General features: G+C 37.3%; 1 protein-coding gene across 1 annotated transcript in view; it reads left to right on the plus strand.

Moving 5' to 3' along the window:
• LOC120860491 (lysosomal-trafficking regulator) overlaps positions 1-26,424 on the plus strand; it is a 166,602-nt gene that overhangs the window by 112,106 nt on the left and 28,072 nt on the right. Inside the window, exons 32-44 of the mRNA XM_040236309.1 lie at positions 7-183; positions 754-830; positions 976-1,164; positions 3,204-3,349; positions 3,436-3,532; positions 4,293-4,354; positions 6,314-6,369; positions 8,406-8,558; positions 11,679-11,923; positions 18,246-18,312; positions 19,645-19,801; positions 23,130-23,270; positions 26,080-26,297. Of these exons, the coding sequence (XP_040092243.1) occupies positions 7-183; positions 754-830; positions 976-1,164; positions 3,204-3,349; positions 3,436-3,532; positions 4,293-4,354; positions 6,314-6,369; positions 8,406-8,558; positions 11,679-11,923; positions 18,246-18,312; positions 19,645-19,801; positions 23,130-23,270; positions 26,080-26,297 (1,785 nt within the window). The remainder of the gene's footprint in view (positions 1-6; positions 184-753; positions 831-975; positions 1,165-3,203; positions 3,350-3,435; positions 3,533-4,292; positions 4,355-6,313; positions 6,370-8,405; positions 8,559-11,678; positions 11,924-18,245; positions 18,313-19,644; positions 19,802-23,129; positions 23,271-26,079; positions 26,298-26,424) is intronic.

The raw sequence follows: 26,424 nt of genomic DNA on the forward strand, positions 1-26,424 counted from the left end.
TTAAAGCATGGAGCCAAATTAGTTTTGTATTTGTCAGAGTTGATACATAATCACAAAGATGAATTGACTGAAGAAGAACTAGACACAGCAGAACTGCTTATGAATGCTTTAAAATTATGTGGTCATAAGTGCATCCCTCCCAGTGCATCAACAAAATCAGACCTTATTAGAGTGATCAAAGAGGTGAGTCAGTGAAACCAAAAGAAATGGCTTTCTTAGGAGATCCCATTGACTGTAACTAAAGAATGATTGAGAGATTTTTTTACTATAGAGTACCACTGATGGTGAATTTCAAATGATAATTTTCTTATACTTTATATTGCTTTTTTATGAGAAAACAAATAATCTTATTTTAAGGAGCATTTTATTCTCTGTGGTCATCCATATTCATTACCACTAGCTTTCAGGGAAGAAAAAGGTTTTTAATAGTGACAAGCAAGTTGAATCATCAGCCTCAAGTTCTCAGTTCTTTAGTGAAAAAGCAAAATAAGGAAGCAAGCAGCTATGCAAACCCATTGGGTTTGGCAGCCCTAGTTAACTATTCCACCCTAATTTCTGTGACCCAAAGTGTGTGGAAACAAAGGGGAATTAGAACATTATTTAAGTAGCTGATTAGTTTAATATTCTGGTCTCCAGGAGACAATTTTTTTTCCTTTGTTTACTTGTTTTTAAATTTAGTTTGCTGGGTTCTGTGCCAGTGTTAAATGATAAATAATAAGTTTTATATAGTATATTATTATCTAAATCTTTTAGGAACAAAGGAAATATGAAACTGAAGAAAGTGTGAATAAAGCCAGCTGGCAGAAAACAGTTAATAATAATCAGCAAAGGTAGGATTTCATGTGTGCTAAAAGTTATGTCTTTTAGGAGCCCCATTATATTTTGCATATGCTTTTAGTTTTAATGTACCATGTTTTGATATACATTTAATGTTCCTATACATATGCTTAACTTACAGGCTTCTTGTCTGTTTAGTCTCTTTCAGCGTTTGGATTCAAAATCAAAGGATATATCTAAAATAGCTGCAGATATCACCCAGGCAGTGTCTCTTTCCCAAGGAATTGAGAGAAAAAAGGTGATCCAGCATATCAGAGGAATGTACAAAGTGGATCTGAGTGCCAGCAGACACTGGCAGGAGCTTATTCAACAACTGACGCATGACAGGTGGGCAATGTGGGAGGGCTTTCAGTGGTTTTGCACAAATGTTTTATATTGATGTTATTTTCACTCTAGAATAAAGATTCATAATACTATCTCATTAGCTTAAATATTTTTGTTTAATCATTTGTAATTTATTTCCTCTTAAAGAATATGCCTATGAGAATTTTTTAATTCTTGGGAGGGAGAAAAAATAATGAGAGAGAGAGACATTAGCTCTTCCAGAGAGTAATATCTGTTTATTGGCTTTCTTTTTAACATACAATCTTTGCAAAAGAATAGGGAAATCACTGAAACAAGACAGTTGGGAAATACATCTTTTTCTAGTTAAGACTTCAGTAACACAGTTAAAAAGATGCATCACAAATAGTGAAAAGAGGGAAATTAAAATATTATTCTCTGAATTTGGTTAACATAACTGATTAGTATTATGACTTTGAGGAGCTATGTACTAAAGCAAATTCCAGGTGAATGAATAAATTAAACTTAAGTTTACAAAGCAGAAGAAAATAGAGTATTTATCAACTCTGATAGATAACTTCCTAAGATCAAACACAATTGAAGAAGCTACAAAGAAGAAATGAATGGCTTTGAACTTTAATTTTTCTCCAGTGTATTTAACAAGCATAGCCACAACAAAATTTATTTTCAGCATGTATTTCAAAGTTAGTATTTTTATTATTTTAAAATTTCATAAAGTTTGAAAATAAAAATTAAAATCCCAAAAGTTTGAGCAAAAGACATGAATATATTCTTCACATAAGACAAGTAGAATTAATAAACAGATGGGAAAAACTGAATATTGCTAGAGGCTAATTTAGTTTTTCAAAATCTTTAGATACTATATTTTACCTTTTATGTTAAAATAAAAAGTTTTTTTAGGAACTCATCTCCACAGTAGGAATAATGTATCTTAGCTCTTGATCAGAGGTTTGGTAGCATGGTATACTTTGACATAATATATCAGGAACCCTATAAACAATTTATTTCTAGTTCCAGTTATTCTATTTTAGTGATTCTGTCCTAAGGAAAATATTCAAAATATGCAAAATCAATAAACAAAGATTTTCATCTCTGCATTTTTTATGTTAGTGAATGAATTGGAAACAACTAAGTATATAACAATAGTAATAAATACAGTAGGATCTTTTCACTCAATATAATTTTAGCCACTTAAAATGGTAATAAAGAAGGCAGGATATAGGAATGTGTATATAAGAAAATATGTGTGTATATGAGTTATAACTGTAATTTTAAAAAATGAAAATCACTAACAATATTTTGGTATGTTTGGGGTAGTAGGATTAAGGATAATTTACTTCTCTTATCTATTTCTATAAACTATTTCCTTTCATTTCAAATGTTAATTTATTTTAAAACATTTTTAGAAATGTAATTACTAGAAAAATGAATAATTTTGTTTATTACATTAGATAATAGGCAAAATGGGAAATGAAAAAAATTTATTTGGAAATTGATTTTTTTTCTTTAGTTGACCATACTAAGTCTAATATATCACAAAGCATATATAGTAGTCATGCTGTATCTTTTTAAAAATTTAATAGGTACAAAAAACTAGTAGCAGTTTCTTGCTTGCCTTGAGACAAGGAGACTGGACTCCAGAGCAGAGGGATACTTTTTTTGTTGTTATTCTTGTGTACTGTGTGTATGCAGTGTGTTTGTGCTCGGTCGCTCAGTTGTGTCCAACTCTTCGCAACCCCATGGACTGCAGCCTTCCAGGCTCCTCTGTCCATGGGTTTCTCCAGGCAAGAATACTGGCGTGGGTTCCCATTTCCTCCTCCAGGGCGTCTACCTGACCCAGGGATCAAACTTGCGTCGCCTGAGACTCCTGCATTGACAGGCAGATTCTTTACCACTGAGCCACCTGGAAAGCCATGTGTGTGCATATCCCTGTCTAGTTATATCAATAGTTGGGATTTTTCAATTGAGTGGATCCGTTTTGATTACGTGTTAAATTTTTACATTTTTTTTTTAAGTTATAAGTACTTCAAATTGCCACTTGAACCTTTTCTTTCTACCTGTAGAGCAGTCTGGTATGACCCCATCTACTATCCAACTTCATGGCAGTTGGATCCAACAGAAGGGCCAAATCGAGAGAGGAGACGTTTACAGAGATGTTACTTAACTATTCCAAATAAGTATCTGCTTAGGGATCGACAGAAATCAGAAGGTAATAGTGACTTCTTGACTCAACATATAAATAGTAGATAATGGTGGTCATTACACAAAGATGATGTAATCTCTTTTCCTCAACAGATGTGGTCAAACCACCACTCTCTTACCTATTTGAAGACAAAACTCATTCTTCTTTCTCTTCTACTGTAAAAGACAAAGCTGCAAGTGAGTCTATAAGGTAAATTTGAATCCATAAGAAACTTCTCTTTTGTTGAATGTGTTAGAGACTTCAATAGTCTATTGCAGTGCTTATGTGATGTTTATTTTAGATAATGCAGTGGTTTAAGAAAAGACCTGAACATGGCTCAAGAGAGGACAAAGTTGAATGGCCAAAATCCGAAGAGATCAGACAGTTTTGATAGGGAGTTTTCATTGGACTTCAGTCTTAGTCTGTTATGTGAGGAAGATAAGTCACATCTAACATGTCATAGCATTGTTGAGGACTGTGGGTCAGTATGGTAACTACTGATAGGACTGTCACTTGGTTGTAGTGGAGGTTGTTATCAGGCCCATTTTATAGATAAAAAACTGAGAGTCAAGATTAAGTGACTAGACTAAAGAATAGAATTTTTCTGACTCTGAATCCCCCTTTTCTCCTATAATGCTCCATTTCTTTCCTGGGTTTGTTCAGAGGCACGAGCCAATGTTTGCTTATTTCCTGGAAAATATGAAATATTGAAGTCTCTTAAATAACTGAGTCCTTGTATTCTGCGTAGGGTGTAGGCATTATTCACCTTTTCTAAAAGTTTCCGTTATTTTCTCTGCTATTATAATGTCAGAAATGAGATAATATCTTCATGTGGACTCTAACAAGACATTCTGTGCTTTTGAAACTCTTGCCTGCTCTGCTGAAATCTTCTACTAGATAAAATAAAGCTTTTATTCTCTGAAGTTGTTCAAAACATATAATCATAGTAATTTTAAATATGTTTTGACAGAGTCAATCGAAGGTGTATCAGCGTTGCACCATCTAGAGAGACAGCTGGTGAATTGTTATTAGGTAAGTTACATTTTGAAGATTTTTATACATATTCACTGTGCCTATTTTATTCTTAGATAATTTAAAACATTGTTTTAACAGACTGCCATTAAATGAGGTAAACTGTCTCTAATATTGTATAGGTTATTTTGCCTTAACACTGTCATAACGCATATGACTCATGAATGTGAAGAAATGACAGTCTTATTTTTTGAAAAGCATATGAACGGCATTTTAATTTTTATAAAGTTAACTTTGTTCATGGGTATACATTTTTAAATTTGTTTCTTTTATTATGTATCAATTTTTAATTCTAAACTAAAGAATCATTAGTATGTTTATATGCCTACTGTTTTAATGGATATCCCTATACACATGAAATATATCCACCTTGAGATTATTCTTAATTTATATTCTTCACTGTACTTGTGAGAGAAGGGCCAAAACTATCTGTGGATAGTTATATTTAGTGAGAAATTTTCTCCTCAAGACATGAAGGAATAGCGTTAAACCACATAGTCTCTATTTCCTTAAAGAACTGATTTGTATGCTGTGGGCCAATTGTTCTCAAATCAGGGGCGTCCAGATCACATAGGAACATCTAAGAAAAACGAATTCTCAGGCCCCTGCCCAGAGCCACTGAATCTGAAACTCTGTGGATGGGGCCCAGACATTACATTTTTATATACCTTGCAGTGATTCTGCTGCTGCTGCTGCTGCTAAGTCGCTTCAGTCGTGTCTGACTCTGTGCAACCCCATAGACCTCAGCCCACCAGGCTCCCCTGTCCCTGGGATTCTCCAGGCAAGAACACTGGAGTGGGTTGCCATTTCCTTCTCCAGCAGCGATTCTGACACACCCTCAAATTGGAGAGTCACTGCAGTAGGCTAAAGTTATATAGCCTCAAAGCCCTAACATGCAGAGTTTCAAGCTTGCCAGGGCTGAGCCCCACAGTCACTAGGATGGAGATGGTGCCCTTTTTTGAGCTGTCCATGCCAGGGCTCAGGGTGACCAGCATCCAGTGCAGAGCTCCAGGAAGTTCCCACTGTTTGGATATGTGATGGAGGGATGTGCATTAACAACAACCTATCAAGCAGGAAAATTAGGGCTCCATCAGGGCTCAGACAGTACAGAATCTGCCTGCAACACAGGAGATGCAGGTTCGGTCCCTGAATTAGGAAGATCCTCTGGAGAAGGGAATGGCTACCCACTCGAGTATTCTTGCCTGGAGAAATCCATGGACAGAGAAGCTTGGCGCGCTACAGCCAATGGGGTCGCAAAAAGTCAAACATGACTGAGCGACTAACACATTACTTTTCTGCCCTATTGAGTGTTTAAATCAGTAAAATAATTAAGGATTCCTCTTTTGCTAGAAAATTTAGTTTATAACTTGAATTCAGTTAATGTGTACAAAATAAAAGTAATATGCTAGTAACCTAAGAAGAATACTGGTAATAAACAGCCAACACTTTTTTAGCACTAAGCACCAGACACTGTTAATAAACATTTTACATATATTCTATATAATTCCCACAGTGACTCTATGAAATAGAGTCTTCTCCCTACCCCATTCTTTTTATAAGGAAACTAAAGCACAGTGGGGTTAGGCAGCTTGCCCAGGATCTCATGGACACTATTCAAAAATGAAAGTGAAAGTGCAGTCACTCAGTCGTGTCCAACTCTTTGTGACCCTGTGGGCTGTTGCCTACCAGGCTCCTCCATCCATGGGATTCTCCGGGCAAGAATATTGGAGTGGGTTGCCATTTCCTTCTCCAGGGGATCTTCCCGACCCAGGGATTGAACCCAGGTCTCCAGCATTGCAGGCAGACGCTTTAACCTCTGAACCATACTTACTGAGTATTAAGAACTCCTTCTGGGTTCTGGGATTCATGTTCGGTCCAATTGACTCTAGAGGTGCTTTTAACTATATAAGATAATAGTGCACAGACGTTTTTAAACTCACAGCCAATTATTTTCTGCAGGTAAATGTGGAATGTATTTTGTGGAAGATAATGCTTCTGATACAGTTGAGAGTTCTGTGAGTAGCGGTTTAAATTTGCATTTATATGAATCTAGACAAATTCCCACATGTATAAGTTTAATACAGCCAGAAAGCAGGTAGAACTGTTAAGAATTCATTTCTTGTCACACGCTGTGTAAATTTGTCTGAATTCCAGTTTTTAAGATAATTTTAAAAAGACCATGCCATCCCCTCTGACTCATGTTCTGAGCCTCATAGCAGCAAGTATTGTGGGTCAGATTCTGAAGCATTCATATTATTTCAGTTTATGTCCATTCGTTCTCACTACTATCTTCTGTAGCATCAGAATTCTTGCCACTCCCTGTTTATTGTCACATACATTTGCCTTCAAAAAGAAAGAAAAATATTGTCTGATTTAACAACTTAAGTACAATGTTCACATAGCTTAGTAGTCATAATTTTTATTCTTCTGGAAATACTTATATTAATTGAAAATAACAAAAAAGACTCAAGTCACATTTTGGTACAATAAACTTTTTATTTGTTTGAATTCATTTACATGCCATTAAAATACTGCTTTGAGAGTCCTGTAACAGGAAAAATAAGGCTCTTTGTTTCAGAAGTTCTAAAGCCAGGAATTCATAAGGATGCATTTAAATAAGATTATGTATGATTTACTGGTTAATACATATTTGATTCAAAGAAATTAGGGAGTGAAAACATAAAATATTATTGTAAAGTAAGTCATGTTAAAAAATCATTAAGGTCTTTCATATAATCCCCCAAAATTGAATAGGCATTATTTCGTGATTTACATAGCATTACTACAGTATTTATCCCAGCTAGCAAAAGTACAGTTATGTTATTTTTAAAGATGTATCTTTTTAGAACAAGAGTTTAATAGTTGATACATGAATCAGCTTTTTTCCTGGGTGGGTCCAAAAGATGACCTTTTCCACCCAAATGGAAGCTCTAAAAAGACCCTTGCTTTTTAATAAATTGAAGGATCCTTCTTTTCTCTGTACTTTTGTAGCATTTGTGCTTATTTCCTGTGTGACATTTGCTGTCTTGCCTTTCCAAAGCATGTGCAAATATCCTGTGCCCCCTTTTTATCATGTATAGATTTATTTCATGCAAAGCACTTACAAGCACCTTGCCTGTAGATGCTTAATTAATGTTTGTTAAATTGAAAGTATGTTGAGTGTTGAAGCTAAACAGGGAAGAATTTGGTTTTAAGAATGAGAATATTACCTTTTCATTAAAACATTTTGCTTTCCTTGTAATATATTTCCTGCCTCCATTTCTAAAAATTAGTTGGGACATGGTAAGATACACATAGAGCAGACCAAAGTGTCACTTCTTCCTTACTGCTGTTTTTCAAATTCCTTTTTATTTTTGACTCCTAGAGATATCATTTTCCCTTCCTTTCTTGCATGCTCAGCTATACATTTAAAATAATATTTGCTTACTAAAAGAAATCAGTCTGAAAAGTCTACATACTTTATGATTCCAACCATATGACTTTCCGGAAAAAGGAAACCAGTAGAGGCAACAAAAAAATCAGCGGTGCTGGGTGGAGCAGAAGGGAATTTCATAGCAGCGAGACTATTCTGTATGATACTGTAATGGTGGACACATGTCATTAAACATTTGTCAAAACCCATTTGACCTATACAACACCAAGATTAAACTGTGGGCTTTAGTTAAGAATAATCTGTTCAATAGTGGCTCATCATTTGTAACACATGTACTACGTGAGTACAAGATGTTCACTGTAGCGAAACTGAGCGCAGACAAGCCATATGTGGGAACTCCATACTATCTGCTCAGTTTTATACACAGAAAACCTCTCTGGAAAATACAGCCTATTAATAAAGTTTAAATGAAGTTTATTAACTCAGTTTTTTTTTTTTAGATTTTATCCAGCATTTTGAAGTGTTTAGTAGCAGGAGGATTTTTAGAGAGTCTTATCTGCCACTTTGCCACAGAAGGAAGGCTTTATATTGCATTTTGATAGTGTTTTAAAATGTAAAATTAAAATGATTCTGTTTCATGTAGAGCAAATGCTTTCATGTTATTTCCTTTGACTTTAGAGCCTTCAAGGAGAATTGGAACCAGCATCGTTTTCCTGGACATATGAAGAAATTAAAGAAGTTCACAAGCGTTGGTGGCAGTTGAGGGATAATGCTGTAGAAATATTTTTAACAAATGGCAGAACACTCCTGTTAGCATTTGATAACACCAAGGTAAATTTGCCTATATTGATATACTTTTTCAAAAAGATAATGGAATCAGTTTAGTTACACTCATACTGACTAAATGAAGTTTTAACTTATTTGAACTTTATTTCTGAAGTCAAATGAAAATTACCCTATTTCTTAGTACTGATTAAAGTAAATCTTTTACTATTTTTGTCCTCCAAGACTGTATTAAATTTTTATTCCCCAGAGTGACTGTATCTGTAATAAGTAAATAAATGAATGTATAACCAACCTGAAGTAGTTTAACCTTGATAGTAGATTTCATTTTTGACAAACCCTTTCTTGACTACCACATTGCTTCAGCTACTGTGTGTCTGCTTGTCTTGATAGAAAACCTCTTGGAAGAAATTGTGTGTGCTTGCTGCCTCCAGTTCCTCTCCTCAGATTCTCTTTTGGAATGCTCCAGTCAGACTTTTTCCTCACCACCCCACCATGACCTCTGGTCAGCATCACCAGTGACCTGAATGTTGCTAAACCCCACAGTTGTGTTTCTTAGTCTCCATCTTACTTAGCAGCAGCATTTGACACAGCTGATTATTCTTTCTTTAAAGAAAGTGGGGGGAAAACCTTCCTCACTGGACTTCTGCATTAAAGTCTAATTGGCATCTCAAATTTAACATGGACAAAACTGAACTTCTAATTTTCCCCCTAAAATCTCCAGTTTTCCCCAGCTCCATAAATGGCAACTCCACCCTTTATGCTTGGCCAGTTCAAAAATCTTGGGGTTATCCTTGACTCCTCTTATTCTGTCATCCTACTTATTCTGACTCCTCTTAATCATCTGCTCTTTTCAGTAAATTCAGTTGGTTCGCCCCTCAAAGTATACCCAGAATCTGAGTGTTTCCACTGCTGCCATCCTGGTCTAAGGCACTGTCAGCTCTTGCATAAATCATTGCACTAGCCTCCTCACTGGCCTCCCTGCTTCCGCACTCCCTCTTCTTTCAGACTGCTCTCAACACAGCAGTTAAAATGGGTCAGATTGTGCCATTCCTCTCCTCAGAGCCCTCTGACCACTGTCTCTGTCACTCCATTAAAAGCCGGGACCTTACAGTTGAATAACCTAGCACTTCCTTATTCTTTCTGACCTTATCTTCTACTGTTCTATCCTTCACTGTCTCTAGTCCATCTGTGGAGACTTCCTTTTCCTTGACTATAGCAGGCACACTGATTCCTGAAAGCCTCTGCACTTACAGCTCCCTAAAATGCTGCCTGGAATGCTTTTCCTCTTAGAAATCTACATGACTCACGCCCTTACTTTTTTCAGGTTCCCTGATCAAATGACCTCTTATCAGAGAGACTTCCCTGATTATGTATTTAAAACAGCAACCCTTTCTCACTCCTACCCCCAGGAATCCCTTTGTCTCCTTGACTTTCCTCTTTTCTCTAGAGAACTTCATAGCATCCAACAGTGTCTGCCCAGCAGAATGTAAAGACCGTTTTGTTAAGTGCTACAGCTGTAGCATGGTATATAGGTGCACAGTCGATACTTGTTGAATGAATAAATGTTTCCTTTTCCTTGCAGAGTTTAGTATGCAAACTGTCATAAATTCTCTCCCACCAACCTTAGCTTCAGCATCTGGCAACCTTCAGATTTAGGCTGTAGGTTTAGGTTTTTATTTTTGCTTTGAACTTTTTTTAAAATTTTTTATTCTGATTAAAAAAAATAGCATAGAAGTTGCCATCTTAACCATTTTCATGCATACAGTTTAGTAGTGTTAAGTATATTCACATTGTTGTGAAACAGACCTCCAGGTTTAGGTTCTTAAATACCCTGTGATCTTATGCCTGTTCCATAACTAAGCTCATTCTTCTCATTCACTTTTAGTCTCATCTCTAATCATCCACATCTTTGGCTCATCTTCCTATGCCTGAAGCATATACACATTTAAGAGGGGTAATTCAAATTTGTTTTTAGAAAGGCCTGGTTCCTCTATTTTTTTTCCATTTATTACCAATTATCATTTAATTGCTTTAGAAGAAATCAGAACACCCTTTTTCTGTGACAGAACTTTTCTGAATCTCTTAAAAAAAGAGTTCATATATTAGTTTTCCATCAGTAGTGAAAATGAGGTATCCTGTTTTTATGTAGGATATTTTATTTCATTCTCATGAAATAAATCTTACTATCCCCATATTTGTAGAAGACAATGGCACCCCACTCTAATACTCTTGCCTGGAAAATCCCATGGACGGAGGAGCCTGGTGGGCTGCAGTCCATGAGGTCGCTAAGAGTCGGACACGACTGAGCGACTTCACTTTTGTTTTCACTTTCATGCATTGGAGAAGGAAATGGCAACCCACTCTAGTGTTCTTGCCTGGAGAATCCCAGGGACAGAGGAGCCTGGTAAGAGATCGTCGATGGGGTCACACAGAGTCGGACACGACTGAAGCGACTTAGCAGCAGCAGCATCCCCATATTACAGTATGGGAACTACAGCACAAAAGATTTAAGCAAGAAAAAAGACCTGGTCTGTCTAATTCAGAAAACCGTGCTCTTTCTGCTACAGCGTGTTTCATTTATATAGATGAAGACACTTCATTTCCTTTTATTGACATTTTTTTCCCTTAGGGTCTGTATGTAAGTGATTTTTCTGTATAGACTTCTTAGTTTCTTACTGATTTCTCCAGCTGCAAAACATAGTGGTTAAGAGCCAAAAGTAAATGAATGTAACAAAACAGAAACAGATTCAAATATGAGGAGAACAAACTAGTGGTATGAGTGGGGAGAGAACAGGCAGAGGAGATTACCAAGTACAAACTACTATGTAGAAAATAAACTATAAGGATATACTGTACAGCACAAGGACTATAGTCAATATTTTATAAGATTTAAATGGAGTATAATTTATAAAAATATTGAATCACTATGTTGTACACCTGATGCTAATATAATATTGTACTTCAATAAATAAATATATATAGCACAACCTTTAGAGGAAGACCTAGATTTGAATTTTAATTCCCCACTAGTCAGTGTTCTTGGGCAAAAAGTGTTTTCTTGAAGGACTTGAGATTAGTAACATGCCTATGATATCATGGATTCTTTGGAGGAAAGTGTCAAGACTAAAAATAAAATCTGGGCTGTTTTTTTTTCTCCTGTTCTAGGTTCGCGATGATGTATACCACAGTATACTAACCAATAACCTCCCTAATCTTCTGGAATATGGCAATATCACCGCTCTGACAAATTTGTGGTATACTGGGCAAATTACTAATTTTGAGTATCTGACTCACTTAAACAAACATGCCGGCCGATCTTTCAATGATCTCATGCAGTATCCAGTGTTCCCGTTCATACTGGCAGACTATGTTAGTGAGACCCTTGACCTCAGCGACCCATCAGTCTACAGGTAACTGAAGACATCATCACCTATTGGCTTTGTCAACGTGCTGAATTTATGTCATTAAAGTTCTTCTTGTGAAAATTTTCAAACATGCAAAAAACAGAATGAATGTGTAATAAACCCCCATATGATCATCACCCCAACTCAATAATGATGAAAATTTTTGCCGAACTTGCATCATCTTTTTTTCCTTAAGACAAATCACACACATTTATGTCACTCGTATGTTCTATAGTATACATCTCTTAAGAAAAAAGTAAAACATTTTGTTACATAACTTCAGTGCCATTATCATATCAAAGAAAATAAAAACAATTTCATGGTATCATCTAATATCCAGCCTATTTTTAAATGTCCCCTGATTATATCAAAGATGTCTCTTTATATAGTTGATTTGCTTGAATCAGGCTCATTATCACCTTTGGTTGCTTTGTCTCTAAAGACATAAATCTTAGAACAGCCCTTAGTTTTATGTATGTATTTTTCTCTTTATTCCTAACATTGGCTTGTTTAAGGAAAAAAAGGTCATTTATCTTGTCGAATGTCCCCCGTTCCACATTAGCATTTAGCTTTTTCCTCTAGCTGCTGTATTTCCTAGGTACTGGAAATTACTTCTAAAGGCTTGCTTAGACTCAGGTTCAACTTTTTTTTAAGCAAAAACTCTCTAGAGGTAGTGATGTGAACTTTTTCTTGCCCCATATCAGGAGGCATGTGATATCCCACTGTTAAGGATGCTTAGGCTGATCTGTGGCTTCAGCCCCCCATTGAACTTGTTTGTTTCATTGATGATTATTTCTTGAGTCTGTGATTTCACTGGGGGTTACCAAATAGTGATTTCCTATTTTTTCATTTCTTGTACATTTATTAGAAGAAAGCACATAAGATGAGCCTGGGACATTTTGTTGTGTCAGAGAGCAAGAAAATTAATATAGTCTTGTCAAAAGAGTGGGAGCCATATTTGCATACCCATGTTCATTGCAGCTTTATTCACAGTAGCCAAGAGGTGGAGGCAGCCCAGGTGTCTATCTGTGGATGAATAGTTGTGGCAAACTTGGTACATATGTAATATGGAACATTATTTAACATTAAGAAGGAGGGAAGTCCTGTCACATGGAAGAACCTTGGGGATATTGTGCTAAATGGAATAAGTCAGCCACAAGAAAACAAACACCATGTGATTCCACTTACTTAGGTTGTTTAGGGTAGTCAGAGAGTTAAATGGTGTTTGTTGGGGAGTGGCGGAGGAGGGCGGATGGGGACATGGGGAGTTGTTGCTCAGTAGGTGTGGAGTTTCAGTTTTACAAAGTGAAAAAGCTTTAAAGATCTATTGCACAACAGTGTAAATTAGTTAACACTATTGAGCTAGGTACTGGAGGGGGGCTACGATGGTAAGTTCAGTGATGTGTGTTTTTTTACTATAATTATAAAAAAATAAAGGACTTAGGAGCCAACTTGAAGTGGCTCTCACTGCCAAAGATAGGACAATCAGAGCATCAAAAAGTATAAAGACCATAACTGATTGAAACACATTTAAGTAAAAAGAAAATACTGAAGTTAATAATGATACTCTTTCAGTTCAGTCACTCAGTCGTGTCCGACTCTTTGTGACCCCATGAATCGCAGCACGCCAGGCCTCCCTGTTCAAAGGCCCCTAAAACAAAGCAAAACTAAACTTATTGGTTGCTGTTGGATGGGGCAACAATTCTCTACTTTTGAGATTTGACAGCTAAGGAAAAGAATTAAGCTTTTATCCTGCCTTTCCTGAAAGAGTTGCATTTTAGAGTAACCAAATAGCCATAGGTGATGCGGGAATATTCTGTTTCTTTAGTTTTAAATAACATTCTCTGACTATTATCAGAAAGTCAAGAAATAGCAACTCATGGCAAGGACGTGGAGAAGAGAGACCCTGTACACTGTTCCTGGGAATGTAAATTGGTGCAACCACTGTGGAAAACATTATGGAGGCTCCTCAAATATTAAAACTATCCTATGATCCAGCCATTCTACTTCTGGATATTTAATCCAGAGAAAATTAAAACACTAACTCTAAAAGATACCTGCACCCTCATGTTTACTGCAGCATTATTTATAGTGGCCAAGATACAGAGACAACCTAAGTGTTCATCAGTGAATGAGCAGAAAAAGAAAATGCCACACAGACACATATACACACGTAAGAATACTATTTAGTGTTAAAAAAAGAAAAGAATGGAATCTTGTGACAACATGAATGGCCCCTGAGGGCGTTATGCTAAGTGAAAAAGTCAGACAAAGACAAATACCATACAGATAAGTAAGGAGAAAAGGAAAGATATACCCATTTGAATGCAGAGTTCCAAAGAATAGCAAGGAGAGATAAGAAAGCCTTCTTCAGTGATCAGTGCAAAGAAATAGAGGAAAACAATAGGATGGGAAAGACTAGAGATCTCTTCAAGAAAATTAGAGATACCAAGGGAACATTTCATGCAAAGATGGGCTCAATAAAGAACAGAAATGGTATGGACCTAACAGAAGCAGAAGATATTAAAAAGAGGTTGCAAGAATACACAGAAGAACTATACAAAAAAGATCTTCACGACCTGGTTAATCACGATGGTATGATTACTCACCTAGAGCCAGACATCCTGGAATGCCAAGTCAAGTGAGCCTTATGAAGCATCACTACGAACAAAGCTAGTGAGGTGATGGAATTCCAGTTGAGCTATTTCAAATCCTGAAAGATGATGCTGTGATAGTACTGCACTCAATATGCCAACAAATTTGGAAAACTCAGCAGTGGCCACAGGACTGTAAAAGGTCAGTTTTCATTCCAATCCCAAAGAAAGGCAGTGCCAAAGAATGCTCAAACTACTGCACAATTGCACTCATCTCACACACTAGCAAAGTAATGCTCAAAATTCTCCAAGCCAGGCTTCAACAGTATGTGAATCATGAACTTCTGGATAATCAAGCAGGTTTTAGAAAAGGCAGAGGAACCAGAGATCAAATTGCCAACATCCGTTGAATTATCGAAAAAGCAAGAGAGTTCCAGAAAAACATCTATTTCTGCTTTATTGACCATGCCAAAGCCTTTGACTGTGTGGATCACCACAAACTTTGGAAAATTCTTTGAGAGATGGGAATGCCAGACCTGCCACCTGACTTGACCTGCCTCTTGAGAAATCTGTATGCAGGTCAGGAAGCAACAGTTAGAACTGGACATGGAACAACAGACTGGTTCCAAATAGGGGAAGGAGTGCATCAAGGCTGTATATTGTCACCCTGCTTATTTAACTCATATGCAGAGTACATCATGAGAAACGCTGGCTGGATGAAGCACAATCTGAAATCAAGATTGCTGGGAGAAATATCAGTAACCTCAGATATGCAGATGACACCATCCTTATGGCAGAAAGCAAAGAACTAAAGAGCTTCTTGATGAAAGTGAAAGAAGAGAGTGAAAAAGTGGCTTAAAGCTCAACATTCAGAAAACTAAGGTCATGGCATCTGGTCCCATCATTTCGTGGCAAATAGATGGGGAAACAGTGAGAGACTTTATTTTGGGGGGCTCCCAAATCACTGCAGATGGTGACTGTAGCCATGAAATTAAAAGACGCTTACTACTTGGAAGGAAAGTTATTACCAACCTAAGCGTATTAAAAAGCAGAGACATTACTTTGTCAACAAAGGTCCGTCTAGTCAAGGCTATGGTTTTTCCGGTAGTCATGTGGATGGGAAAGTTGGACTATAAAGAAAGCTGAGCACTGAAGAATTGATGCTTTTGAACTGTGGTGTTGGAGAAGACTCTTGAGAGTCCCTTGGACTGCACGGAGATCCAACCAGTCCATCCCTGAGGGAAGTCAGTCCTGAGTGTTCATTGGAAGGACGATATTGAAGCTGAAACTCCAATACTTTAGCCACCTGATGCAAAGAACTGACTCATTTGAAGAGACCCTGATGCTGGGAAAGATTGGAGGCAGGAGGAGAAGGGGACAACAGAGGATGAGATGGTTGGATGGCATCACCGACTCAATGGATATGAGTTTGGATAAACTCCGGGAGTTGGTGATGGGCAGGGAGGCCTGGCGTGCTGCGGTCCATGGGGTCACAAAGAGTCAGACGTGACTGAGCAACTGAACTGAAGTATGATCTCACTTATATATGAACTCTAAAAGTGAAAACACACAAAACAAAAAGCTAAGCTCATTGATACAGAGGACAGTTTGGTGGTTGCCAGAAGCATTAAGGGGTGGGGGTGGGAGGAGTTGTGGCAAAATGGGTGAAGGGAGTCAAATAGTACAAACTTCTTGTTATGAAATAAGTTATGGGGATGTGATGTAGAGCATGGTGACTATAGTTAATAATATGCCAAGAGAGTAAATCTTAAAAGTTCTCTAACACAGCACAAAAATTTTGTAAGTATATATGGTGGCAGATGTTTACTAGACTTATTGGGATGATCATTTTGTAATTTTGAATATACAGATATTGAATCATTATGTTGGATACCTGAAACCAATATAGCGTTATATGTCAGTTACACTTCTCTTAGTTTAAAAAAAAAGTTGACTGCAAATATACTACTTACTATATTAGAATATTTTAATTATAACTTCAAGAAATCAGATTCAGTTTAATGTATTTGTCAATTTAAAAAGAGCAGATGGTACATTATTTCTCTTTTAGACATTTTTGTACTCTGCTAATGTACATTTAAATTTATACACTACTGATATAAAGAGATGCAGTCTTTCGGAAAGACAGTTTGACTGTATATAACCAAAGAACTCTTTAGAAATTGCATACTCTGTTTCAGCAATTTAACTTCTAGGACTTTTTTCTTAGGAAATATTTTCTTAGAGTATTTTCTTAGGAAATACTTTAGGAAATGTGCTTGACCGGAAGGGTTATGCCTGGAAGTGAGCTTCATGAGTGCAGGAGCCAGTTCATTGCTAATAACAGTGCCTGGCACTTCAAGCAAATATTAGTCCTCACATCATTTTTTAAAGTAACTGAAATTTAGAATCAACCTAAATGTACAATGCTCGGTTTGAGTAAATTGTTCTACATTGTAGTCATTAAAAATGATACTGTAGAAATATATATTATGGGGGGTTCTTTTTACTTTAAAGTGATATACATATAGAAATAAGGAGGAAAACATATACCTTTCCAGATATGCTGTAGTGATATATTGTGGTTGATTTTTGGTTTATTCTATTTGCCTCATCAATAACTTCTGATTTTCCATCCACAACAACACTACTTGTGTTCACAAAGAACTATTTATACTGTTTAGAAAAAGTTGCATGCCAGGATCATGATTTCTTCTATATTGAGATGTGACTTTTTATCTATTCTATTGATATAAAACTGTTTTTACTTTTTAACAAAGTTTTTAGGATTATGAAAGTTTCAAAAATGAAATTAATGTGTTTGCTAATTGCTAATTTTAATATCCCTATGAAATAATTTTCCTCCAAAATAGATATATCCACCCTGGCTCAGCAGACCTGGTTTGGCATACTGAAATGTGAGCAAATCTTCATGTTGATCTAGTTGTCATGCCAGATGTTGAACCTCCAGGTGGCTCCATCCTGGTGCCAGACCAGAGGGCATCTCAGCCAGCGGAGCATGTCCATCTTTGTTGGCTCCTGTTCTCTTGCTCTTTCATGGGCCACACAGACATGCTGCTTGGCTCTGTAGCTTTTAAAAGTGGAGATTCATCCAGTTTTCTTGCCTTCCTGATACAGTATAAACACCAGCACAGACATACACATGCTTACATACATTCTCTCCACCAGACACATAGCGTCACTCACTATCCATGAATTAGATAAAATGTTTATTTCATACTTGCACTCCAAATCTCAACATAGTCACTGTGAGCACGTGTTGTTTTTTTCAGTTTTCACTAACCTAATAGTTACATAACATCTCCTCATGATCATACTCCTGGCCAAACTGCCCTTCACTCTTCATTGCCTAACTGGGTGTAGGGTCAGGAAATGGGGACAGAAACTTCCAGGGAATCATCTGCCATGGGCAGCATCAGTTACGATTTGAGGAAGTAGAGGAACCAGGGAGAGGAGGGAGAAGCTCTTCTTGGTTACTTGTAAGTCAAAAATTCATAATACCGATATGCATCTGTTTAGAAAAATTCTGTCTTCACAGTTTATAGAATTATAATTGTGAACGGTGACTGTTAGTGGCGAAGCAACATGTGTAAGCACTAAACCAAGGGCCAAGTATCTTGTTGATCACTTATTTACTTGTAAACATCTGAGGCAACTTAATCCTGACAGTATTAACATACTTCCAATGCTTTCCATCATCTCTTCCTTTATAGAAATCTCTCCAAGCCCATAGCTGTGCAGTATAAAGAAAAAGAAGACCGTTATGTGGACACATACAAGGTAGGTTCAGTTTTTCCTTGTGTATTTTGATAAGTTAAAACTGGATTTTTGGTTTGGGGACTTGTGTTTTACCTAATTTTCAATGTATAGTATTGATTTTTCTGTTTCCCACTTCCGTGTGCAACTGACAGGCAACTGGAAATCATTATGTGATTTTAAATATTCTTTTCTGTCTTCAATTCTCTGAAAACACTTCCCCCCCCAAATAAATACACTTATTGTTGTGTAAATTGGAAGCTCATAATCCATTGTTACATTCAAATGTATGAAATAACTATATTCCTTATAAAAATCACAAAAATGTCCAGGGACCTGTTTATATTCCCTAGTGTTATATATAATAATATCAATATATTTGTAATTTACCATAACCCCTTGTTTTTCATCTCAGCAAATTGTATACAGGTTTGTTAACAAAAAATACTGGATTTTAAAGTTTAAAATAGAAGTTAATTATCCATTTCTGTGAAATTAATGTTAATGGAATCCTGTTGGAAATTCACAAAAACTCATTAGGCATATGTTGTATTCTTCACACAGTATAAAGATAGGAGCAGTTGAAGCAGTTTTCTCATATTCACCATGTTATCTTATGTCAAAATTTCAGAAAGATCCCTCCAGGAATCTTACAGCTGTCACTGCTTGATTCTTGTGTAGCTAAAAATGGGGCAGTGCTATGGAAATCAAAAAGCAATGACTCCAGAAAATTCACTCTCACCTGACTTTATTAGAGACAGAAACTATAGGAGATGAGAATAGTGACAGATATTAATACTTTGGTTGAGCTTCTTACTTTATGATGGGAAGATAAGAGTAGTTGAAAGATCACCAAATTCTTTTTTATTTCTGTGTAAGTCTACTGCAAAACAGCTATAAAATGGTAAAGTAAAGAATTTCAATAATGTGATACAGTTTTTACATTTCTCTTGCATTTCCTCTGTGAGAGAAGCATTTCTCTAAAGAACATAGCATTACGTCTTGAAACCCTCTTAAAATGAAGACATCTCTGGTGGAAGTGGAAGTTCTTATTTGTTGATCAGTTTAAACATTATGAGCCATTAGTGGGGAACCAGAGGGCTGAGAACTACCATGCAGAACAGGTGGGTTTTCTATGAGGGACTAAGAGGGTAAACGTGCAGATGGTGAGATGCTTCTCGAGTGGCCAGCCCTCCCTGGGACGCCAAGGAGGAGGCCCCCAGAAGCTCCAGAAGGCTGAGGGCAAGCTATGGAGGATGGCACCTGAAGGGCAGTAGAGAAGGATGGCCAGAAGCTGAGGGTGGCCTGTGCAGCTGCACGCGGAGCTGACTGTCGCCGCCCGGCCCGTGTCCGCAGTACCTGGAGGAGGAGTACCGCAGGGGCGCCCGGGACGACGACCCCGTGCCCCCGGTGCAGCCCTACCACTACGGCTCGCATTACTCCAACAGCGGCACCGTGCTGCACTTCCTGGTCAGGATGCCGCCCTTCACGAAGATGTTCCTGGCATACCAAGGTGAGCACGGCTGCTGACCGCCTTGAGGCCAGACTGGGCAGCGGGGGACCGGCCTGCTGACATCCTGAGAGTGTGTTAGAACTAATCAAACCGTAGGGAAAGGAATTCTGCTTACTCTCTGAACAAAAGTCTCCGTAAGATACCTGCTGGGACTTCCCTGGTGGTCCAGTGGCTGAGACTCTGCCCTCCTAATGCAGGAGGCCTGGGTTCGATCCCTGGTCAGGGAACTAACTAGATCCCACATGCCTCAACTAAGATTCTGCATGCCGCAATGAAGATTGAAAATCCCACGTGCAGTCCAATAAATTTAAGTTTTTAAAAGAGAAACTTGCAGTAAGCCAAATCATCTCGATAATGTCTCAGATTTCAGCCTCAAATTGAACTTTCCTACATTTATAAAAATGCAGTTCACTTTTTAAAAGTTAAGATGTCATTCACATAGGAAGAACTTTACCCTCCCTTTTAAAGTTATGAATTCACTTTTTTAAAATGTTCAACTTAATGATTTCAGATAACCTGTTATCTTTGGCCCCTAAAGGGAAATTTTAAGTTGTTATCAGTAAGTGGCTGTTAGGAGACCTGCACTGCCACCTTCACCATAGTAACTACCTAGGGAATAATCTTCAGTGGCAGCCCACACACCTGAAGATGGCTTCGATACAGGTGAATTTATTGCTTTGTATGCAAGTAGGTTTCTAGTGAGAACAATGATTTCTAGTGAGAAACCCTGTCAGTTTCTAGTGAGTCAGTGGTACTAGCCCTGTAGTTGTTCCTCCTGGAACAGAATCCTTTGTGGAATCATTATCCATTCAATTACTCGACTCTTCTTGAACTTCTCTATATATTTACTCATATGCATGCAACCTCTTGGAGGAAAGATTTTGTGTTCTGTAGACCACTTGGTCTGTGAAAGGGGCTTTCTTGTATTTGTCCCTCTTCTGTATGTCAGTACACAAAACAAATGTTGCATATGACAGCTGTCCAAATATTTGAATATTACTACCCTGGCCTCCTCCTCCTCTCACTCTTGTTTATCCCTAGGCTAATTATCCTTAGTTAAGAGCCTCCTATATACAAGGCCTGCTGCAAGGAATGCAGAAATAAATAAGATAGTTTTGTACTTATTTAAGCGATGTTTGCTCTGGTTTCCAAACCTGTCACTGTTCTGCTCATCTTTCTGGATGTGTTCTGATTTGTGAATGCTGTTATTAAAAAGTAGCAGTCAGAATAAAAAAGGATATTTCAGGAATTCCCTGACAGTCCTAGTGGTTAGGACTCCACACTTTCACTGCTGAGGGCACAGATTCAATCCCTGGTCAGGGGGCTAAGATCCTGCAAGTCAGGTGGTATGGCCAAAATAATAATAAAAATGAAAGAATATTTCAGAAGTGGTTTGGGACAACGGCAGTATATAACAGAACTGTTATTGCCCTTCATTTTTTTTCATGTCGTCCAAGAATCTAATATAAAACTCTCAATCAACTATTATGCTAGGTTTTCCTCACTGTGTATTTAAGAGTGATTTTTTAAAAAGACAACAGGGACTAGCTCAGTCCCCATTCTATTCTTCTGATTAATTTAAAATGATTTGTGATGGCATTTTAATTTATTTCTGCTGCTGCTGCTAAGTCGCTTCAGTCATGTCCGACTCTGCGACCAGGGTTTCTCACTTTGGTGCTGTAGTCGTTCTGAGCTACGTAGTTCTCTGTAATGGAGACTGTCCTGTGCACTGTGGGTCACTTAGCAGCATCCCTGGCCTTGACCTACTAGATGCCCGTGGCATCCCTCACCAGCCATGAGAACCAAAAATGTCCCCTGGGGAACAAAAGTGCTAAGTTAACAACTGCCACTTGAGTTCATACATGTTCTAGATTATAGTATAGTATTACTTATTTAAAAAGTTAAGAAACTACAGAGAATTTAAAAATTCAAACAGAAGCTTCAGTGTGTTTCTCCGTTTCCACAGTTCTGTAGGCGCTCTGTATTGTGATTCCACCGTAGCCTCACAGAATTGCCTTTAATTTTTCTGGATTCCATTTAGATTAATAACTTTTTATCCTGAGCGAGTTAGTATTTTTTTAAGTGGCCCTCCCTAATTTCTGAGAAAAAACAACAAAACAATTTACAAACCTTATTTCATCCCAGATTTTATTTAGAAAGTGAAAGTGAAATCACTCAGTCGTGTCTGACTCTTTGCGACCCCATGGACTGTAGCCTACCATTCTCCATCTGTGGGATTCTCCAGGCAAGAGTGGAGTGGGTTGCCATTTCCTTCTCCAGGAGATCTTCCCAACCCAGGGATCAAACCTGGGTCTCCCACATTGCAGGCAGATGCTTTATCATCTGAGCCACCAGGGAAGCTCCAGATTTTATTTAGTGCCCAGCCAATTCTAACTGATTCAGCTGAAGAGAGGAGAAAGTAGTAAAAGTGATAGAAAACATTGCTTGGCAAAGCAGGTCAGGCTTGGGGAAGATTTAGCATATTTTTAAAAAAACTGTGCCTTGCTTGATGCTGAAATTAGTCTCTAACAGTCTCCAGGTGAAAAGAAATGTTCAAATTCCAACAGGTTGAGGGGAGTATTAGATGGTAAACGTGGTGCCTAAGAAGAATCCACACTGCTGATGTTCTCAAGAGCTGGAGTTTAGATACCATTTCATATTCTAGGCTAGAAAGTCTGTTAACTGTTGACAGAAAAGACAGAATTGAAATTCAGTCCTTGATTGTCAATAGTCTACACAAGGAAAGCTTAACAAAAGAGTAACTATTAGTTTATTTTCATTCATAGGGAATTTTACTTATTTAGCTAAGAGTTAGGACATTTAAAAGCAGTGCCCCTGTCACCCCAGAAAGAGAGAAGAAAAATAGTCTTACTGATTAGAGGTAAAGGAATAATTCTGTTTCTTGATGGGGTAAAAACTATTTTTACCTACTATTTTTACCTACTTAAATTTTAATTTTCCTTCCATATTTATTCATTCAATAAATAATTATCTAATTCCTAGAATGTGCTTGGTATGGTTGATATCCCAGGTATCTGTTCTTATGGAACTTTCATTCTTCTTGGGCAGACACTTAATATTAATCAATTAAACAAGTGATAAAAATTTATCTAGTTACACGTGAAAGCGTAATACAGTTTAACGATAATACAGTCTCAAATTATGTAGAGTAATATTTATTTTCAGGAACACAAATAACCTCTTTTACATTATGGACAAATAAAATCATTTTAATATTTTTGAAGTATTGAAAGTAAATTAATTATTACAAGTTTCAAATGGAATCAAGTCTTTGTGTCTTAAGTGTGTTATTTGTATTTATTTTTAGATCAAAGTTTTGACATTCCAGACAGAACTTTTCATTCTACAAATACAACTTGGCGCCTCTCATCTTTTGAGTCCATGACTGATGTGAAAGAACTTATCCCAGAGTTTTTCTATCTTCCAGAATTCTTAGTTAACCGTGAAGGTACAGCAATAAATCATTTCTAATTTAAATTTCTTAGAGTTTGTACTTACTTTATAATTTTCCAAAAATAAAAATACTTTCGTAAGTTCTAAAATTTGAGTCCCCAAATAAGAGAAATGGCTTTACTTACTAGACATGTAATTTTATTTCCAAATGAGCTTGAGGATTTTAAATATTAACTATTAAAAGCATTTGTAAACATGTATATTTTAATTTTGTTACAGAAATTGCTTTATTTTCTTCTCCAATTATAAAATTTGTAATATGCTGATTATTTTTAAAAGTCATGAATTTATTAAAGAACAATCTAAATTAACCAAATGTCAATGATTTTATGAGTAATGACTAAGTTAGAAGTAAAACACTCTGACTAGAGTTACTGAATAATGAAAAGTGACACTAGAAAATAAAATCAGATTTTCTGTGATGCCAGTGACCAACAATCTCAGCTAATCATACCTGTTGTTTAATGTAAGATCAGTTAATCCTTTATAAGGTGTCTTTTCTTTCATTACTTAATTTCATAGTTTTATGTGACATTTAGGAATATGTGAAATTGAGAATTATATCTTTAGGGAAGTTAAAGTGTTGGCCAATTACTTCAGAATTTTTTACTGTATTAACTGGCTTCTCTGGAGTTATTTAGATAATCACTAATAAACCTGTGCTGCTAATTACTTAGAGCATGTTTCATAGTGTTGCCCAAGTAAGAAATGCCTCAGTGAAATATCAACACCCTCAATTTGGGGTACCTGCCTTGTGGTTCCTGCCTCAGTCAGTCTGCTGCTTGTCTCCCTGTCCGTGGTTTCTTATATGTATGTTCCCATTATCTATAGCTGTATAACAGGTAACTCCAGTACTTAGTGACTCAAAACATTAAATGTTTCACACATGATAGTTTTTGCAGGTCAGAAATTCAGGAGCAGCTCAGCCAGGTGATTTTTGTGGTTTTGGCTCAGGGTCTCTTGTGCAGTTACATTCAGATTGGCTGCAGCAGGAACATCAGGGAAACAGAGCAGCATCAGGCTGGCGGGCTGCTCCTTCTTTAGTGTCTGTAGTTTTCTGTGTGGTTTCTCCACATGGACTGTTGTGGACTTCTTGCAGCATGCAGCCTCGGACATCCTAGTTGGCAACTCCGGGCTCTTAACACGAGTGTCCCGAGAGAGATGAGCAGAGGCTGCATGGCCTTTTCCAGCCTAGCCTTGGAGGCCACAGCATGGCCTTCGAGTGCATTCTGCTTGGGAGGTAGTCACGAGGGCCTGCCCACATTCAAAAGGAAGGAGACATAGACTTTGCCACTTAATAGGGAAGTAGTGAGATTCTAGAAAAGCATGCACAGCAGCAAGTGTTATTATAGCCATTTTTGGAAAAGATAACTTGCCATAGCATACATCCTGTGATTTCCTATGAGTGTTCCTGTAGGCCTTTCATTGTACCTCCAGGTACCCGCTCTGGGTGAAGTGTCTACCCTTCTGATATGTCCAGAGCCCCGGAAAGTTAGGAACGATTTGAGTTCATCAAGCCCCCTGCTGCTCACCCCTCTCCTGCTCAACCCTTACATGCCTCATCACTACTGTTCAATCAGTTCAATCAGTGAATCTCTGCTGCCTCCCTTGAAGCTGCCACACAGAGTCTGGAGGTGCTCAGCCAGTCCATTTGACACTGTCACCCTGCAGCTGTCAGATGACTGCTGGGCTTTTTGAGGTGACCCTCACCCTCACCCCTTGTTAATTTTATATAAGCTCTTGGTTTATATTTCGTATCATATCATATATCATTTCCAGGTGCCTCCAAAATTAGTGAAGATCCTTCCAGTTGTTTTCACAAGATCAAAAAGCAGTCAGACAGCAACTTACTTTCATATGGAGCATAATCAGCTTTTAAGAGGCTTTTTAAAATTTGTGTTCTGCTATGATGATCAGATTTTCTTTCCATAAAAAGTAGCGCAAAAAATTTCTGTTCAAAGGTAACATTTCCTTTAGGATAATTTTTTTTTAATTTTTTATTTAGTTTTCTAAACTGGAATATAATTGCTTTACAATGTTGTATTAGTGTCTGCTGTACAACATGAATCAGTTTTATGTATACATACATATATCCCTTCCCTCTCTAGGCTCCCTCCTACTCCCCCAGGACAATTTTTTTAAAGAAACACTTCTGAGATTTTTGTTTACACTAGCAGTCTAATGAGACAATTAGATAACACCTTATTTACATCACAGAACAACCTTTTTAATATGTTAGTATAATTTTGTTGTCTATGGGAATGCTTAGTGGAGATGAAATCAAAACAGACCTATAGATTTACCATGAAATAAATAGAGTAAGTTCATTCTTGGAATGTATATACTTTGTTGAGTTTTTTAAATTGCAGAATGCTAACATTTACCACACAAGTAGCCTTAAATTTATTATGTGTTAACACCAATAATTCTGAAATACTTATACAAAAACCTTCACTTTATTTTAATCAAGATTACAGTTGAGATGTTTTCACACTTGGTGCATTTGAAGATTTGATAAGTGAAATATTAGAATTAGCAGGCAGTGATTTTCTGCTGCTTTTCAATATGACATGAAGTGGTGGACGAGTAAATTTGAAAGATTTCAGATTCAGTTAGGATAGTGTTAATCCATGCAGCTCTGTGAGTAGTAAGTCAGCAGGTGAGCAACAGTGTTACTATCCTCTGGATGCTCCTTTTCCTGGTTATAACACACAATAGCTGTTTCTGTGAACTCTCAGGTCTGCTCAGTGGGCCAAAGGAAGCATGATCTGGAGATAAACATTGATATTAATCTTCTCTTTTAGGTTTCGATTTTGGTGTGCGTCAGAACGGTGAGCGGGTTAATCACGTCAACCTCCCTCCTTGGGCACGTAACGATCCCCGTCTTTTTATCCTCATCCATCGACAGGCTCTAGAGTCTGACTACGTGTCCCAGAACATCTGTCAGTGGATTGACTTGGTATTCGGGTATAAACAAAAAGGGAAGGCCTCTGTCCAAGCCATCAATGTTTTTCATCCTGCTGTAAGTGACTCTTTTAAAACTGTGCATTTATATAAGGTAGAACCTGAACATTTAAAAATTAGACTGTTTCTTTACAATACTCAAGTTATCAAAGAGAATAATTGACAAAGACACTGAACTTGCCCAA

This window comes from Oryx dammah, unplaced genomic scaffold, assembly GCF_014754425.2.
Source record: "Oryx dammah isolate SB20612 unplaced genomic scaffold, SCBI_Odam_1.1 HiC_scaffold_11077, whole genome shotgun sequence".
Classification (NCBI taxonomy): Eukaryota; Metazoa; Chordata; class Mammalia; order Artiodactyla; family Bovidae; genus Oryx; species Oryx dammah.